Source organism: Ochotona curzoniae, unplaced genomic scaffold (genome assembly GCF_017591425.1).
Source record: "Ochotona curzoniae isolate NIBS_2020 unplaced genomic scaffold, NIBS_Ocur_1.0 contig_2599, whole genome shotgun sequence".
Taxonomy (NCBI): Eukaryota; Metazoa; Chordata; class Mammalia; order Lagomorpha; family Ochotonidae; genus Ochotona; species Ochotona curzoniae.
In genome coordinates, this window is record NW_024465520.1 from 14,709,926 (window position 1) to 14,729,514 (window position 19,589).

The 19,589-nt window shown below is 42.9% G+C and overlaps 1 protein-coding gene across 2 annotated transcripts in view; it reads right to left on the minus strand.

The window, feature by feature from the left end:
• Positions 1–19,589, minus strand: part of IFT80 (intraflagellar transport 80) — a 100,896-nt gene that overhangs the window by 50,821 nt on the left and 30,486 nt on the right. For both annotated transcript variants that reach the window (XM_040974880.1, XM_040974881.1), the window contains exons 6-8: positions 16,812–16,921; positions 12,942–13,031; positions 11,771–11,908 (exon numbers count right to left, since the gene is read on the minus strand). In XM_040974880.1, the coding sequence (XP_040830814.1) occupies positions 11,771–11,908; positions 12,942–13,031; positions 16,812–16,921 (338 nt within the window). The remainder of the gene's footprint in view (positions 1–11,770; positions 11,909–12,941; positions 13,032–16,811; positions 16,922–19,589) is intronic.

The window sequence follows — 19,589 nt, forward strand, 5'->3', positions numbered from 1 at the left end:
AGCTATTTTGGCTACTTAAGTAGTGAATCACTGGACGGAAGATCATCTTCTCTTGTCTCTCTCTACTTTCCTCCTCTCTCTATATCTCATTTTCCAATTAAAAACATTAATAAATCTTGAAAAAAAATTGCCTCAGTATTATCATTCCCCTCCAATCTAATTTTCCCTTGCTTTCATAGGATATGAATATTTTGAAACTATAAAATATTAAGATAAAATCGGTATGTCATTATATATAGTGATATTTTAAGAGATATAAAATATCTTTATAATAATCATAGCCAGAAAAACGAAAATACTTAACATTTTAAATTTTACTGTGGATTATTTTTTTTTACTTTTGCTTTCATTATTTTTGTTGTTTTGAGTTTCCCTTACATTTATGCGAAATACAAGCTTATTCTGCATTTCTAACTAGATTATTTAATGTTACTTATTATTTTGTCTTCATAACACTGGTGAGATTTTAAATTATTTGCCTAATCTTTTTTTTAAAAAAACATTTATGTTATTTTTATTGGAAAGGCCAGATATACAGAGAGGAGCGACAGAGAGGAAGATCTTCCGTCCGATGATTCACTCCCCAAGTGACTGCAATGGTCGATGCTATGCCGATCCAAAGCCAGGAGCCTCTTTCGGGTCTCCCACGTGGGTGCAGGGTCCCAAAGCTTTGGGCCATCCTCGACTGCTTTCCCAGGCCACAGGCAGGGAGCTGGATGGGAAGCAGGGCTACCAGGATTAGAACCGGCACCCATATGGGATCCCAGGCGTGCAAGGCGAGGACTTTAACCACTGTGCCACTGCACCGGGCCTGCCTAATCTTTTTTTAAGACTTATTTATTTTTATTGCAAAGTCAGATTTACATAGAGAAAGAGTCAGAAAGATCTTCTGCCTGCTGGCTCACTCCCCAAGTGGCTTCAACAGCCAAAGCTGAGCTGATCTGAAGCCAGGAGCCAGGAACTTCTTCCAGGTCTCCAATGCAGGTGCAGGGTCTCAAGGCTTTGGGCCATCCTCAACTGCTCTCCCAGGCCAAAAGTGCAAGTAGGGACCTGTAAAGGAAATGGAGCACCCAGGATACAAACCAGTGCCCATAGGGAATATGGTTCATGCAAGGCAAGGACTTAAGCCATGAGGAGACTGCGCTGGGCCCTGTCTCCTTAATCTCAAACAAATATTTTTGGCTTGGCTTGGTTTGGTACAAATAATTTCAAAAAAAGAACAAGATGAATATAAGAAAAAAAAGCAGTAATTATAAAAGAAATTTGTAGAACACAAAACTGGTCTGTAGTCACAGCATGACCTACAGCTAAAACACAAGTGCCATTCTGAGCTGCCTACCAAGGAGCAGTGTCGCACTGACAACAAAGTCCAATCACTGGTTGTTTGCTTCTGAAAGGTTCAGCAATATACATACATATGTACTAAGGCGGAGAAACCCTGAAACAATGTGAGATTGTAAGTTTGGTTTTGTCTCAGAACAAACATTACACACACAGCCAGGATCCATGGATTCTAGGACTACCAAAAATTTTTCAACTAGAATCATCTTCCTGGGTCATAAGTGGAGTGCTAGGCCTTTCCTCTCTCTCCCTCATCCAAATCCTGTTTTCTGGTAGACAAGTCACTTAGAAACTGGCATGATAAAAACCAAGTTTAATGTGTTACTTACATGACAGAAATTTTTTAATTTTATTTTTAATACTGTTCATATAACTAAGAGGGTTGCCTGTCCACGCGTACCTCCAGTTAGGGAGGGGAGGGTCAAGGTACGGAGGAAGGTGGGCGGGACAAATTACATGATAATATTTTATGAAATGGTTCTTATTAATACTAATGGGAGAAATTTTCTTATCCATAACTAGAGTGAAATCATTGCCTAGGACGGCCTCGCCCCATAACTCACTGCCGAGACTGTCCTTCAACTGCAGCCATAAAGATACAACTTCCACTAGTGTTTCATTAGTGCTACCACAAATGACTGCTGCATAAAACAAGACAACTTCACGATTCTACATCTCTAGACTCAGCGGCCATAAACCCAGCATAAGCTTCCCTAAGTTAAAATCAGATATTACCAGCACCGTGTTCCTTTCCCGGAAAGGGTCTGCTTCCTTAACCATTCAAGTTGTTGCCAGAATCTGTTTCCTTGTAGCTGTAGAACTGATGCCCACTGCTGTTTTTACTTTTTAAGATTCAGATTCAGATATGAGCATAAACATAAGAAAAAGGATTCTTACCACTTCTAAAAGGCAGTTTAAGGTTTGTGATTTTAGCTTCCAAAGACTTACAATGAAAAAAAAAACTAAACTCAGTAAGATTTTGGCTATGTTGTTATCAAAGTAGAAAGAACTTGGTCTTGATCATGCAGGACTAGATTCACAAGGATTCCAACAGAAAGCATTTTAAATATCAAACCAGATATATTTTAAAAAGAAGTAACAATCAGGGGGCAGTAGGGTGGTATGGCACATTAGTCCTCAGTCTGTGGTGCCAGAACACCGCATGGACACCAGTTCAAGCCCTGGCTGCCCCAGTTCCAATCCAGCTCCCTGCTAACGGACTGGACAATCAGCAAAGCACAGCCCACGACCTAGAGCCCTTACGCCCATGGGGGAGACACAGCAGAAGCTCCTGTAACCAAGCTTGGATCGGCTCAGCTCCAGCAGTTGCACTCTTTAACTCTGACTTTCAAGCAAAATAAACAAATCTTTAAAAGAAAGCATCAAAATAGGCTTATGACATCAAATAAAACATGTATTTAATATCCTATCATACAAATTGTAAAAAAGAAAACCTGAATATTGAGAAAAATTGTTGCTCTCTTCATCAGTATGTCCTAACACTGAGAAAAATGAAATCATAGGTAAGATACAGGTGCCTATTTCAGAGGAAACATGGACATCTTAGAATAGCGGAGGAAAAGTCCCTTAGGGAGAGATTTTGAATTGTCAAATCAATAGTTCCTCACAGATGATAAAGCAAATAATTAGATGTGGCCTAATGGTTAACAACAACAACAAAAAATCTACAGAACTCTGTAAAGGGGAAAGGGCAAGAAAGGAAAAGGCAATTTAAGGACCATGATAAAAGGAAAGAACACCTTTGGTTCCATTTTTTTTACACGACTGGTACTGGCACAGCTGAGCAGAAGGTGTGAATGCTGGAGCCTGCTTTCTGGAGCACTGACGAGACAACGAGGTAGCACCATTCCCCTAAAATGTGGGTGGACATCGTGGGACACACCGCATGCACAGGCAGAGCCGACTGGGCCTTACATACATGTTACAGAGGCTTTTAATGATTTAAACACTGCACACGGAAAAACACTAGACAGACAAAGGCAAATTTCTCCACATCTAGGTCGAGACTTAAATTTATATTTTTATCAATATTATAAAAAGACCAAACTAAAATTTGTGTTGCTCAGTTATATATATATATGTGTGTGTATGCATTTACAGTTATATGATCTTTGGTCATTTAAAGATATTTTTGCTCTTGGTTTTTTAAAAATTCTCAGTTAATCACAATGAGGAACTTCATTTAAACCAATTAAGTCTCATAAACAATAAGCTCAGACATATCTGACCTTTTATCATTATTCTTTCTCTTCTCTGGACCCCCAGTAATCATAACCTTTACCATTAAATCACTATGTTATGTAAGTATCTGTTTACATAAGTAGTGGGTGAATTACTCAAAGAAAACAGATATGTTATTTACTGAGTAGCTAGAAAAACATACAGAAATTAGCACTCATAAATATTTGTCAAAGAAATGAATGGGTTTGTATCCATAGCAAGCCTTTCTTGCCAGAGCTAAATCATGATTTTAAGCAAACTAGAGGTTTACAATTAAAAAATATATCCAAAGAGCAAATGTAAAGGCAGAGATTCCTAAATTTTAAAACCAAGAATTGGCATATGGCACAACACGTTAGTCCGCTGCCTGCAGCACCGACACCCTGTATCAGAATGGCCGCTCTGCCTCTGACCCAGCTCCCTGCTCGTGTGCCTGGGGAAGCAGCCGAAGATGGCATGCCACCACCTCGGACCCTGCCAGCACATGAGACCCCAGGACCTGCTGCTCCGGGCTTCAGCCCCGCTCAGCCTGGGCCGGCCTAGACCGCTGTAGCCATTTGGGAATGAACAGCAGATGGACGGTACCTCTCTTTCTCCCTTCTGTATTCTGCCTGTGAAAGAATTTTGAAATATTTTTGTCAAAAAGAAAATTTTAAACTAGCCTTGTCAAAAATTAATCAAACTGAGCAAATGGATCAAGTCTAGTAATGAATTAGTCAAGATGCTGTCATCAAAAACTATCTTTCAACCACACAATAATTCCCTACAATGCAACATTTGTAAAAAGCCATTATGTGTTAGCTGTTCTTTTTTAAAAGGCTTCAAAATAAATTCTGTAACCTAAATTTGTTTGTATCAATTGTTGAGTTTCTCAGCTCTGAACTGTAGAGTCCCACGCTCACGACATAGGAAACACACACCCTTGCTTCACGGTCTATATTTTATGACTTCTCTCACAAATGTGGCTTTCTGTCGAATCTGAAAATATAACTGCTTTTCTCATCGCTTCTCGTTATAAAATTAGAAATGTATTCAGGTAAAAAGGAAATCTCTCAGCACATTAAATTCGGAACTTTCGAGAAATTCCACTAAAATGACTCTGAAACACAAACAACGAACACTGAGTTTGGCTGCTTTCCTTCCCTGCCTTCTGTGCGAGGATCTGGGCAGCACCAACAATCTTCATGGACTTGGGCCAAGAGTTCTGACAGCCAGGTTTGTATACCCTTCACCAGCCTGCCAGGACCTAACCAGGCCAGGTCTGCGTACCTACCTGGTGAGCTTTTCCCTGAAGTCTACCATCTCAAACAGAACAGATGAAGCCCTAACAGCTGGTCACACTGGTCATTTTGTGTCGTGTAACCGAGAAGGGGAATGTCAGTCAGCTAGGAGACAAAAAAGCACGTAGATATGGAAGTAGCAATCCAAGTAAAGACACACGGGAACACTGTGTTCCCCCAGCACGCGCGCGCTCTGGACACCCGTGGCCTACCTGTCCCCTTTCCCTGGCTTCCGAGAGAGAGCATGTACATTTACATCAACTACAATAAAACCAGAATAAATGTACAATTACATGAGTGGCACCATTTGCCAGCCGTGCTCGAGATTTTCCCACTTCCGGCATACAATGGACAGTGCTGTTTCTTCTCACCTAACATGTCAATATTCAGAATTTGTTTTAATCACTAATACAAATGGAAGCCAGCAGGACACCCAATGCGCATGGAACTTGGAGTAAAGAGAGAGCTGACCACCCAGTTCAGCACATCACATGGTGGATGAAGAACCCACGGCCCCGGAAGAGGTCTTCAACTTTGTCTCCTACTTATTTACTTATTATATTCTTACTTTCATTTCGACTGAAATGCAGTGAGACATAGACACACAGGAAGATCTGCGGCCCTCTGGCTCATGCCCCAGGAGGGATTTAACTTTGCAAACTTATCACTGAAGTTTTGCCTTCAGAGGTTGACAAACATGCGGGTGCTGCTACATTAAAGCAAAATGGCCATGTGGACACAACGATACAGACTGCTTCTATAAAGTACTGACCCGTCAAAAGATCACTTCTACCACAGAGGAAGAGCTCAGATTTTTTTTCTTTCATATTCTGTCAAGCTACTTTTACATGAAGGCTATTTCCTGACAGGGAAATAACAAATGAATATTTAAACAAAACAAAACAAAAACAAAACCTGATTTGACTTCTCAAATTACCTCTCCAATGCCATTATTTTCTATATAAGTGTACTGCATTAAAAGAATCCTCAGATGTATAATCTCTGTCAAAGAATCACGAGTTCAATTTATGAAACTGAGGTCTTCACAAAATTCAGAGAAATGTGTACTATGAAAATACTATGGGGCCCAGCGCGGTGGTGCAGTGGTTAAGGTCCTCACCTTGCACGCTCGGGATCCCATATGGGCCCCGGTTCTAATCCCGGCGGCCCCACTTCCCTTCCAGCTCCCTGCCTGTGGCCTGGGAAAGCAGTCGAGGACGGCCCAAAGCTTTGGGACCCTGCACCCATGTGGGAGACCCGGAAGAGGCTCCTGGCTTTGGATCGGCATAGCACTGGCCATTGCAGTCACTTGGGGAGTGAATCATCGGACGGAAGATCTTCCTCTCTGTCTCTCCTCTCTGTATATCTGGCCTTTCCAATAAAAACTAAATAAATCTTAAAAAAAAAAAAAAAGATTAGGCAAATACTATGAATGGCTTTCAAAATTTTTTGCACCAAAATAAAGTTTCTAATTCCATTTTCCACAAACTTTTTCAAAGCATTTTTGTATATTTATAAATTAAGTTTCAGTGGAAAAGAAATGCAGTTTCTTCTAGTTCTTTGAGGCACACAAACTCTTTTTTAAAATTAATATTCTCTTATGTACTACAAATTAGAATGTTATAGATTGTATTAAATCACTGACAATAAAAAGTCACAAATGGCAGGGAGACCAGTTAGTGCAGATCATGAATCATTGCAATTAGTTTAAATGAATGAATGGAGAAAGTCTTTTTTATGATAATGACTAACTGAATATTCAGACAGGGAAAATGAGAATCACAAAACATTAACTCTTACCCAAGCAACAGCACCACCTACTGACAAATAAAAGCAACAACGATAGTGAAAAACAAGGTCAGATACAAACTTGATCTCCCTTGAATTCCACTCTGCTTAAGTTAGTGTAATTCATTCATACAGTCTGTATACTTCTTTCTTTAAAATAATGTAAACTTTTTGCCTTTTATGAGTATTTTCCTTATATACTTGAATCGTGCATTTTCTAAAAAAATAAAAAATAAAATTACAGAATCTAGAAAATAGTTGTGGTATTGTAATTTTTATTTTTAAGTACCACTTGTACCACAATTTATTTTACTTACCAGCCAGTAACAAACATTTAGCTGGTACATTTATTTTGATATTCTATGATCAAACAGAATAACCTAAGATAATCTCCTCCTTTCCCAGCTAAATATCCCCACCACTTTACTAACGTTATCATTCATTTTTAATCTTTCATCTGCCAGAATGAAAAACGCTTAAGAGCAAGGAATTTACCTTGTTTACTGTTGTTCTTTGACATCTGGAGCAAGTGCCTAGCACATAATCAAATCTCAATCCATGTTTAGGAAGGAGTTAATGCATACAAGATATAAGTGAAAAATAAATATGTGATACATTTTTATACTTCCCTGAAGATAGAAGGGTTATGTCAAAAGTTTTAAAGCCCTTGGTAGGTCTTGCCAAGGTACACTGCAGGAAAGCTGTACCAGCCACCGCTCCCACCAGCGCGCTGGCAGCGGCGCGTGGCCCCCTTCTCCGCCGAGTGGGCAAGGCACTGCTTTGTGATGCAGTTTCATATGGAACTCAGTAGTGAAGAAATTGACCGTATTTCTGAGGTTAAAGGCTATTTAGATTTAATTATTTACTTACTTTCCCCAATTCCTAATAGGGCCCTCTTTAGTAACTTCTATATCTTCGTGGTATTTCGTATTGATTCTGACCTATTCTCTTTTTCTTTAGCTCTTCAATCACATTTAGAGCTGGTGGATCTTTGATAGGTTACAACACTGGGTTTCCTCAGGGACAGTTTCAGACTCTTTTGTCCTATAAACATTGTCCTGTTTTTTAGAATAATGTGAATATTTTGCTGGTAACTGGACAACTGTAACAACAATATGAGGTAACCCTGGAAGCCGAGGTTTGTGTGACGGCCTGGGGAAGGCTGCCCACGTTATTTACCCAGTGCTTACCCCTCACCGTTTCCGGCAAACGATGCACTTGCCCATGTGGACCCTGAGGGCTCCAGGTACCGTCTCCGTGGTCAACCAATGACCTGAGAAAGCCAAGACAAACAAAACCCTGCACTATCCTTCGGCGACTGGCTCAGCTCGGCAGCACGCCTTTAACACCCACCCAGGCTCCCACAGCTCTGCTTCAGCCCTCGCTTCCTGCCCGCTCAGCAGCCCCGTGCTCGGCCAGGGTCACCTGGCCTGGCGGCCTCAAGGGCCTTTCAGGAGCCTGTTTGGTTCTGGGCTGCTATGTTAACACTGGAATCTTCTACAAATATGAGTCTTCCAAAGACTGTATTCTTATACGTAGCTTCCTCGTCACTGTTCTTGTATACTTTTTTCAGTCTGCTTACTAATTCTCCCATCCTCTGTCTCTAGTCTCAGGTAGCCATGGGTGGTCTAGACCTTTCAAATTTCCAATAGATACCACCTAGAAAATCATTCCAGCTCTGAGACATCCAAGGGAAGCCAAGCAAAGACCATCCCTCAGGGAACTGTGACAGGTAAGTGTGCGTAACTGGGGGGACCACGATTTCTTCTTTACAACACTATCTTCTATCATCCCCCGGCACCAGGAAGCCACATCAGAACTCCAGGTTGTCTATACTCCACCTGCTGCCAACGTGGGTACAATCAACACACAGGTTGTAGGACTCTGGAATCACCAGTGGCTTTTGATTCAAAATGTTTATATTTACGGGTCCTTAAAAAGTTAGTGAAAATGTATCTTATGTAAAACTAAGTATGAATTTCAAATTTCTTAACATCAAAATAAGCTTATCCCAGATCCATTTTTTACAGTTTTTTAAAGTACTTTGCGGATAGAATTATCACTTACAATAAGATGTTCTGTACTACCTCAAAAAGAATCTCTTGGGTGAGCCATTCCGGCCAGGTGCCATAACAGAGTGTTTGGCTTCAGTTCCCAGCTGCAGGTCTTGCCTCCAGTTTCCCACGTAAACAGATGCTGAGAGGAGCATGGAGGGCACAAGGAACTGGTTCCTTCCACACGATGGAGAACCCAGGTACCACTCCCCGCTTCACTTCTGCCTCTTGTAGGCATTTAGGAATCGAAACAGTAAACGGGAATTCTGTCTCCATCCTTTTCTATTTTTCTGTCTCTACCTTTCAGCATATTTCCAAGCAAAAATGTTTTGAAATCCATGCATATGAAGAGCCCTCCAAAAAGCTGCAAATGAGGACTCTAGGAAGTTGTTAACAAGGACTCACTTAACAAGGTAAGCCAGCATTTTGTTCCTGACTGCTAGTTATACACTTTATCCAGCCACAGGCATACTAAGCACCAAGGGGTGAACAAGTGAATGGATAATCTCTCTAATGAGTAAATAATTTTTTGAAAAACTCATAGAAAATGTGTATTTTAAACATTTTTTTACTAAAATAAGCTTGTTTTGGGATTAATTTTTTCTAGGAACTTTCTGAATTACCCAGTTGTGTGTGCTCTCCACCTGCAGTGGTGGCAAGCCCACACGGCCCTGGCTCCTGTTCCAGCTGCTCCACTCCCAACTTAGATCACCAGGTGTCAGGTGAGAGGCAGCAGGGATGGCTTCAGTTCTCTGGACGCTCGCACCCACAAGGGAAACTCTGAGGAAGTTGCTAGTTTCAGAGTGGCTCAGCCATGGCCATTGTGCCATGTGAGGGATAATCCAGAGGTAAAAGATCTCGATCTCTCTCTGTCTCTCTCTCTCCTCTCTGTGATTCTTCCTTTAAATACAAATAAGTAATCTTCCAAAACAGTGCCCCTACTGATGAGATGACGTAATCTAACACCCTAGTGTAACGAAGCAGAAAGATCTAGGTAACAGATACTACAAACTAAACAAACAGGGGCTGTTGTTATGGAGCATCACGTTAAGCCTCCACCTGCAATGCCAGCATCCCACATGAGTACCAGTTCAAGTCCCAGACATTCCACCCTTTAAGATTTATTTTTTTATTTTTTATTTTTTATTTTTTATTGGAAAGTCAGATACACAGAGAGACACACAGAGAAGAAGATCTCCACCCGCTGCTTCATTCCCCCAAGCGGCTGCAACAGCCAAAGCTGAGCCAATCCAAAGTCAGGAGCCAGGAGCTTCTTCCGGGCCTCCCATGCAGGTGCAGAATCCCAAGGCTTTGGACCATCCTCGACTGCCTTTTGGGGCCACAAGCAGGGAGCTGGATGGGAGGAGGGGCTGCCAGGATTAGAATTGGTGCCCATTTGGGATCCCAGCCCGTGCAAGGCAAGGACTTTAGCCGCTAGGATACCATACTGGGCCCAGCTCTTCCACTTTTGATCCAACTCCCTAATATCTGGGAAAGCAGCATAAAATACTCCAAATCCTTGGGCCTCTGTACTCACATGGGAGACCCGGATGAAGCTCCCAGTTTCTGACTTCAGCCTTGCCTTGTCCAGCTCTAGGCCCCAAGGGCATTGGAGGAGCAAACCATGAGAAGGAAGACTAATCTATGCCTTCCACACTCCTGTACTTCCTCATAAAGCTGCTTTTCAAATAAACAAATAAATCCTTTTAAAAAGAAAAACAGACTGCAATCTGTCCACAGGCTTTACAAAATAAAGTCAGACGTGATCACGATGGTTCTTGAAGAATGGGCAGAATTCGTAGGATAAAGGTGAGAGAATTGTATGAGAAGAGAAAAGTAAGTCTGCGAGTGAGTAGGCAGGAAACCTGTGCGAGCCAGTGTTCAGCCTGGTTTAAACACACGTAACAAATCAGGGAGCTGCAGGCCAGGGTGACAGCTCAAGGGGTAAAGTGTCCCCTTGCACATGCCAGGATTCCATACGGACACCAGTTCGTGTCCTGGTGGCCCCACTTCCCTTCCAGCTCCCTGCTTGTGGCCTGGGAAAGCAGTCAAGGACTGCTCACAGCCTTGGGACGCTGCGCCCACATGGGAGACCTGGAAGAAACTCCTGGCTCCTGGCTTTGGATTGGCTCAGTTCCAGCCATGAGGCTACTTGGGCAGTGAATCATCGGATGGAAGATCTTTCCTTTTGTGTTTCTGTTTCTCTTTGTAGATATGCCTTCCAATAAAAAGTAAATAAATCTCAAAAAAAAAAAATCAGGGCGTTGCAGAGGAGAAGGCTGAGTGGATTACACGGCAGCTGATTTCAAAGCCAGGTGGATGGCGTCCTATTTCATCTGAAAGAAGACAGGACAGAGCTCCAACTGCAGATCATTCACACTCACAAGGCTCTCAGCACCCTAAGGCTCGTTATCCTATGTTACACTTGAGGAAAAGAAGTCAAAGAACAAACACGTGATTCCTCACAGTTAAGACGAGCATGAAGTAGCTCCCCTCAACCTTTCCCTGCCGCGTCGTCCTGCTTTGGGGCATCTGAACAAGCACCCCGTCCCGCAGTAACAACGGGGAGAGGCTGGCTTGGCTGTTGGCCTGGATTCTAAACGGAGCATGTGGAAGTGGGGAGGATTCTTTGAGAGGAAAAGCTCTCAGATGTATACAAATATAACTTCCTGATAAACATATGAAAGTGGTTATTTTTAAATTTTATTACTAATTCGCTATGCAAAGCATGCAAAAAAATTTTGTGTAAAATGCATTGGCAGAATTAAATTAAATTAAAAGGGCATATATTTTAATACCTTAACCACTCCACTATGTTTTACACTGAGGCTCAAAATAAGCCCTTCCAGAAAGGCAAATAGTAGTGAACATGCGCCTTCCTCAAATGGGAAGTTCACTTCATCCCAGGAATCTGCAACCGATCGAATCGGGCTTTAAAAAGGTAGATTAGAAAGAAGCAGTAGTATCCATTCACTGAAATATATTTTTGAGGCTCCAGAATCATGCGTGCTGTGCATTCTCGTGCTTATGACCGCGCATGCGTGCTCACTCAGCCGTAGGACTTACCCCTGTCTTATCACACAGGCGTAAAGTGTGGAAGGACCCGACAGCAAACAGCTCGCCATCTGGAGCCCAGGCAACCGAGGTGATAGGGTGCTCGTGGGGCTGTGAGTTGTACAGGAGGCGGCCGTAACTGTCCCACACCTGCAAAAGCAATGTTTTCAAAATGCATTTTAGCAGCCACAATATTATTATAACAAATCTTTCTTCCATAGTGTATAAAATAAATATTTAGGAAGGACTACCTCATAATATTAACAGTTAAATGTCTTAACTCATACAAGAGAGAGAACATCAAAGTCCTTGAAATATAAATAATCTCAAAATGAAAATATTTTATAGCATTTATAATTTTCAAATTTTATTAAATCTTTCTTTTAAGTTTTATTTATTTTTCTTGGAAAGTCAGATACACAGAGAGAAGGAGAGACAGATAGGAAAATCTTCCATCTACTGATTCATACCCCAAGTGGCCACAACGGCCAGAGCTGAGCCGATCTGAAGCCAGGAGCCTTCTCCTGGTCTCCCCAAGTGGGTGCAGGGTCCCAAGGCCTTGGGCCATCCTTGATTGCTTTCCCAGGCCACAAGCAGGGAGCTAGAGGGGAAGTGGGGCCACCAGAACACAAACCAGCACCCATATGGTGCAAGGTGAGAACTTTAGCTGCTAAGCTGTCACAACGGGCCCTAAATCTTTAATTAAATATAAAACCCATTCTGCCTTCCTAGATGTGATAGCAATGGTTTGACATGTTCAATATTTTGATTAAAAACTTTCACCCATGAAGGACTCTACCAACTTTCTCTAAAATTACTTCTTTCAACAAAATACCTCTAACTATATTTTATTTCTTTGCACAATTTCTTTGGTCCAAAACCCTCCATAAGCATAAACCATTACTGTTAATTCCAAAAACTGAAATGAACTGATTTAAATGAAGTCCCTCAAGCTAAGTGTTATAGTAAAGTTGCTACTTAGTAAGTCAAATTCTGCAAGTCTAAAAAGGTTATTTTAACTTAGTCCTTTAAAATACAACTTAGAATTACAGTGTGAGTTGTTAAATTATTAGAGTTAAAAGACAGTAGTAAAATAAATGGCTGAAAGAAAACATTACATGCTAAAAATGTTTCACCAAAATTTGAGTCTTTCAGCAAGATGAGAAATCTCAACACCACATACCTTATATTTACAGTCTTCACCAGCAGACAGGATCAGATCGTTGACCGAGTTCCAATCTACTTTTAAAATAATGCCATCATGAGCTTTCCACTGTGAGGAAATAAAAAATATGAATCACAGCTTCCAAAGCACTAGGAGACAACACTTTGCTTCCTTGCGAGGATTCTCTTATCTCCTCAGAGACTGCTGTGCCCCCTCCCTGGCTGTGTCACAGAAGCACCTAGCACCAGGGCATCCAGCACCAATGCTGTGCCCCCTCCCTGGCTGTGTCACAGAAGCGCCTAGCACCAGGGCATCCAGCACCAATGCTGTGCCCCCTCCCTGGCTGTGTCACAGAAGCACCTAGCACCAGGGCATCCAGCACCAATGCTGTGCCCCCTCCCTGGCTGTGTCACAGAAGCACCTAGCACCAGGGCATCCAGCACCAATGCTGTGCCCCCTCCCTGGCTGTGTCACAGAAGCACCTAGCACCAGGGCATCCAGCACCAATGCTGTGCCCCCTCCCTGGCTGTGTCACAGAAGCACCTAGCACCAGGGCATCCAGCACCAATGCTGTGCCCCCTCCCTGGCTGTGTCACAGAAGCACCTAGCACCAGGGCATCCAGCACCAATGCTGTGCCCCCTCCCTGGCTGTGTCACAGAAGCGCCTAGCACCAGGGCATCCAGCACCAATGCTGTGCCCCTCCCTGGCTGTGTCACAGAAGCACCTAGCACCAGGGCATCCAGCACCACGCTCACAGCACGAGGAATTTCCAGAAGAAAAATCACTTGACACTGCACAATTTCAAACTTGATATTTCTGTGATCTTAATGAAACTAATACATATTTCAGAAATGCTACTTGAATCTAAATCTTGCTCATGCCTTCATCAGCTGATGCCGGCACTGACGCTGCAGCAACGCATCTTTATCAGTTCTTCTGTCTTCATATTGCAAGGATAAGTTCTTTAGGACTCTTTCCATTCTCTTATGCTGATTTCCTCTCTCTCTCTTTATCTACAAATGTCTCGTTGACAGTTTGACTAATCCGAGAATCTTTTTTTTAAAGATTTATTTATTTTTATTGGAAAGTCAGATATACAGAGGGGAGGAGAGACAGAGAGGAAGATCTTCCATCCAATGATTCACTCCCCAAGTGACTGCAACAGCTGGTGCTGCGCCAATCCAAAGCCAGGAGCCAGGAGCCTCTTCTGGGTCTCCCACACAGGTGCAGTGTCTCAAGGCTTTGAGCCATCCTCAACTGCTTCTCCAGGACACAGACAGGGAGCTGGATGGGAAGCAGGGCTGTCGGGATTAGAATCAGTGACCATATGGGATCCTGGGCGTGCAAGGCGAGGACTTTAACCACTAAGCTATCGCACCAGGCCCTAATCTGAGAATCTTTTACAGAACTTTCCATATAGGAAAAAGATATCCCCACCAGTGTCAGCTGGAATTGGTGATTTAGCTAGGCTGGGCCAGGCTACAGCACCCACTGGCAAAAGCTGAGGAGAGGGGGACCATGCCAGTCTGGGCTGCAGCACCAACCAGCACACGAGTACCAGGGGGAGAGGGGGCAAAGCTGGTAGGGGGAATATGAAAGGCTCCCCTGCTGAACAACCACTCCCACTGGACTGTGTGAGTTGGATGGGGGCAGACCAGAACAAGCAGGGCTACAACACCTGTGGGCCTCATGTGAGTTAGACCAGGGAAAAGCCAGGCTGGGTTGACTATTCCTACTGATGCAAGCATAAATCAGAATGGGTGAGGGTTGTTTGGGCTTTGCCACAGCATCAGCTGGCAGAGGTTGGCACTGGGGGCTAAATCTGTCAAGTTAAACTCCAGAACCACCTGGAGAGTGCATGATTCAGGAGTGGGGGTAGGTCCAGTAGGGAAATAGTGGGCACCTCCCTTTTGGGTTTTCACTCCCACTGGTGAGCATGAGAACCGGGACTGGGGTAAGGGGTGCTAGAAAGAACGGCACCTGCCAGCATGTGTGTGGGCTGGATAGTGGGACTGGTTTGGTTGAACTAGGCTTCAATGCCCACTGACATGTATGAGAGCTGAATGGGATGTGGGACAGACTGGACAAGTCTGCCACACACACTGGCAAACATGGGAACCAGGGCATTGAACGGGCCTGGTGGGGGTTATTGCGGGTCGTTCCATCTAGGCTGTAGCTCCCACTGGTTTGTGTAAGGGCTAAATGTGCTGGGCAGAATCAGGGTGAACTGCAACACCCATTGGTTCAGGTAGAAGACAGAACTAGAAACAGAACTGACCCAGCAATATGCACAGGTTGATAGGGCCGATGGACTGTGCCAGACACTGCTGGCAAGACATTTGTTAACTTTGTGAAATATACATCTACGCACAAATCACTAATTTGGAACCATGAATTCACCTCTATCTTCTTAATCATTGAAATGCATTTCAATTGCTTCTACTTAAACACATTTAGACGTGCTGTTACCTGTCAGCCTCAATCACGGAAAGCCCTCACCCAGGTCCACCACTCAGCCTCATACTATCCTGACTAAATGACACAGATAAGATAGAGCGCTTGCTGGATGCACTGTCCTGTATTCTTTGCAAGTTAACTCCTTTAATCTCCATAACAATCACACAGTGAGGGTATTAGTGTCCCCAACTAAAGAGTGAGCAAGTTAACGGTCAGAGACATCTCACAGCCTGTCTAACGTCACACGTGTGTAAGTGAAGATTCAGACCCCGGAGACTCCAAAGCCTCTATTGTTTTTACCCAAACTACACTGTGTCATTATAAAAATGTAAAGAAAAGCATTCTTTCACATTGGCATCAAATGACAAAATCCTGGATCTAGACTTAAACCTTTTGTGTTCATCTGTTCCATCTAATCTTTCTAACTGCCCCTCTGACTGGCTTGCCACCGCGTAGTTATCGGTTCACAGTTTTCTCTCTGTAACAATCTTTTCTCTCGGAACAGGCTTTTTTCTTGGTCCTTTACTTTGAAACAACCACCTATCCTCTCTCCATGTTCAGCCTGTAAGAGCAGACGTCTGGCCTAGTGTGTAAGCCAGTGCCGGTTAGGATGCCCGCATCCTGGACCAGGAAGGCCTGGGCCTCAGTCCCTCTTGCCCTTCTCACTCCAGCTCCTACTGGCACACACCCCAGTGGATGACGATGGCCCAGAGAGCCGGCTGCCCACCTGGGAGCCCTGCCTTGAGCTCCTGGCCCTGGCTTCTTGTACTCCATCTCTGGCCACTCCGGACAGTTAGTGAGCACAGCAGTAGGGGGAAGCTCCCTGTCTGTCTCTCAAAGAAGTGCACGAATTCTTAAAGATTCTGCTTCTAAATGAACTGTTCTTCCTTTCTGAACAACACAAAAGATGTGAGTTCAACATTTACCCTCAAGATAAATATTCTCTATATACTTAGTAACATTTTATGCTCAAACAAATAATTTGTTCTAAGTAATATATGGACTCCTCCACTCTGAAAATACTAAAAGAATGCAGAACTCTTAGAGTTCAAGTGTTTGAACAGATAGTGATGATAATGATGACAGAAATAAAAGCTAAGCACGCTCTTAACGTTCTGTGCTTTATTTCTGTTGTCTCAAATCTACGTATTTGTGGCTGACTGCTAAATTTAAAGATGATTTTCGTGCCAAATCATGTGACAATTCAGTAACAGGAAACAATTTGTGATTTACTAGTGTCACATGTTTCAAATAAGGGGGAAATAAACCTTGTTGAAAACAAATATTCTCTTCATCAATAAAAGCCAATGAAACCACACACTTAGAGGCCTCAGACTGTAAAAAGACCACCCAGAAGAAAGGGACCTCTCCAAAAACAGCCCTCCAGTTTAACAAGTCCTGATAACCATTTACAAATGCCTGAGAAATACCTGTAAAACTTTAGCATTTGGCTGAAGAGGCTTAATGATCAGCTGCTTGCCTGCTGTATAAAGGACCTTTTCTGAATCAGGGCCCCATGCTACTGAATACACCGGTGTTCCTGTAAATAGAAAGACAAAGAAATGTAGTATCTATGCTCTATAAAAAAGATTACTGAAATATGTACATGATTTAATATAAATTAATTCATTTTCAAGACACAAAGAGATATTTTAAAAGTCATGGTTTATCATTTCTCATCATCAACAGTTCTCAAATATTTACATTGATTCAGTGCAATAAACTTTCTGTATAAAAATAAATGTAGGTGTAGAGACTGCACAGCACATTAAGCCACCACTTGACATGTCCACATCCCATGCCAGATGCCGGCTCAGATCCCTCTACTTCACCAGCTCCCTTCTAATCCACCAAGGAAGCAACAGTCCCTGCCACCAACATGGGAGACTCAGGTGAAGTTCCTGCTCCTGGCTTTTCCTGACCCAAAGGATGAGAGATTCTCATTCATTCATATTCTCTCTCTCTCTCTCTCTCTCTCTCTCTCTCTCTCTCTCTCTCTTTCCCCCTGCCTCTCTTCCTCTCTCCCTCCCTCCCTTCCTCTCTCTCTCTCCCTCCCTTCCTCTCTCTCTCCCTTCCTCTCTCTCTCTCCCTCCTTCCCTCTCTCTCCCTCTCTGCCTTTCAAATGAATAAATAACTTACAGGAGGAAAAAATGCATGTGGGACCAACATAGTAGTGTAGCATGCTAGTCCTCAGCCCACAACTGCTGGCATCCCATGTGGGTGCCAGTTCATGTCCCAGCTGCTCTACTTCATACCCAACTCTCTCTGCTTATGGCCTTGGGTCCCTGTACCTATGTGGGAGGCAGAGAAGAAACTCCAGGCTCCCAGCTTCAGATTAGCCCAGCTCTTCCCATTCAGCTATTAGGGGAGTAAACTAATGGAAGAACTCTGCCTCTCCTTCTTTCTCTTTCAAATAAAAATAAAGAAATATTTAAAAACAATACATGAAGAGTAGGCATTTGGTGCTGCTTTCGATATTTCCAAGTCTGGGTACCTGGATCCAATTCTTTTTTTTTTTAAGATTTATTTATTTTTAATTGGAAAGTCAGATATACAGAGAGGAGGAGAGACAGAGAGGACTATCTTCCATCTGATGATTCACTCCCCAAGTGAGTGCAATAGCTGGAGCTGACCCAACCCGAAGGTAGGAGCCAGGAGCTTCTTCTGGGTCTCCCATGTGAGTGCAGGGTCCCAAGTCTTTGGACCATCCTCAACTGCCGTCCCAGAAGCTGGATGGAAAGCGGGGCCACTGGGATTAGAACCGGCACCCATATGGGATCCCGGCGCGTGCAAGGTGAGAACTTTAACCACTATGCTATCGTGCTGGGCCCTGGATTCAATTCTTGGCTCAAGCTGCCAATTCCAACTTCCTTCCAGTGTAAACCCCGGGAGACAGCAAGCACTGGGATCCCAGCCATGCACACAGAGACCGGACTGCATCCTCAGCTCTTGGCTTCCACCTGACCAGGCCCCAGCAGCTCCCCTCAGAACTGTGGGCATCTGAGGAGGAAACTGGGGCGTGAAAGCTCTGTCCTGCTGCCCCTTCAACTAACTTCTTAAAATGCACATTAGACTCATAAAGTAATTCCCATTTCTGATATGCACAAATCACATTGTGTCACCTGGTAATGGTGAGAAATTACTCCAAAACAGGTATACTCCTCCCACCTATGAATCTATAAATAGCAAGATAAATATCAGGTTGAGGAAATTTTCTATTGCAGAATTTTTTGCTGCATCCTATAAGGATACAGATGACTCTAGTTGCTGGGGAAAAGTATAATTATGATTTACCTATCATCTCTAATCACATGGAAATTTTTTACTGTTTTCAATTTCTGACAGGTATTTAGAGGAGGTTTTATCTTTTTTTTTTTTTAGTTATATTACATTTAAAGATAGTATTTCCTACTTTTATTACTTTCCAGATTACCCAGTATCTCCTGCAAAATTATAGTGAGCCTAGTTTTAAAAAAATTAATAATATGTATTGAAAGCTTTGGTCATCATCTATATTAAACTTGCTTGGCCCGGGTACTATTTATTAGGAAAGAGAATCAAGGGTAAACAATTAAGCTATGAAATATAAACACACAATTATAAAAGTGCAGATATTTCAAGAATTTATTTAGTAAAATAATAACTGAATTTGAGGATTTATAGGAAATTAATATTATATATTTATTCAAAGAGTGACATAAAGAAAGTTATTTTGTGGCCATTGGTTTACTTCCCAAATGTTCACAACAGCCAGGGCTGGGGCCACGATAAAGCCAGGAGCCAGGAATTCTAAGGACCCCAAGCCACAGTCCACTGCCTCCCCAGAGCCTCAGGAGGAAGGTGGGTCAGACAGCTCCCGCAGCTGGGCCTGGAACTAGGGACTCAGCTTTGGGTATGCAAGAAACCCAATCACTTAACCCACAGCTACCCAGTGCTGCCCCAATCGATTAAGGCTCAATTCTTCACTTAAATGAAAAACCAAAATGTTGCTATAATCAGCAGGGAGTAAATTTAAAGATAAATGCTTTGTTCAAGCAGTCCACCACTACTTCTGTGTCATTTTCTCCCCAGTCAGAACATAATTCAGTTGTTGAACAAGCACAGTGGCTTACAGAACTCAGAAAGTTTAGCACAGACCTAAAGAGTCCCTGAAGCATGTCTTCTAAAGTTTAGATATTATGAAGAATCCAAATAACTTGTTCAGTCAA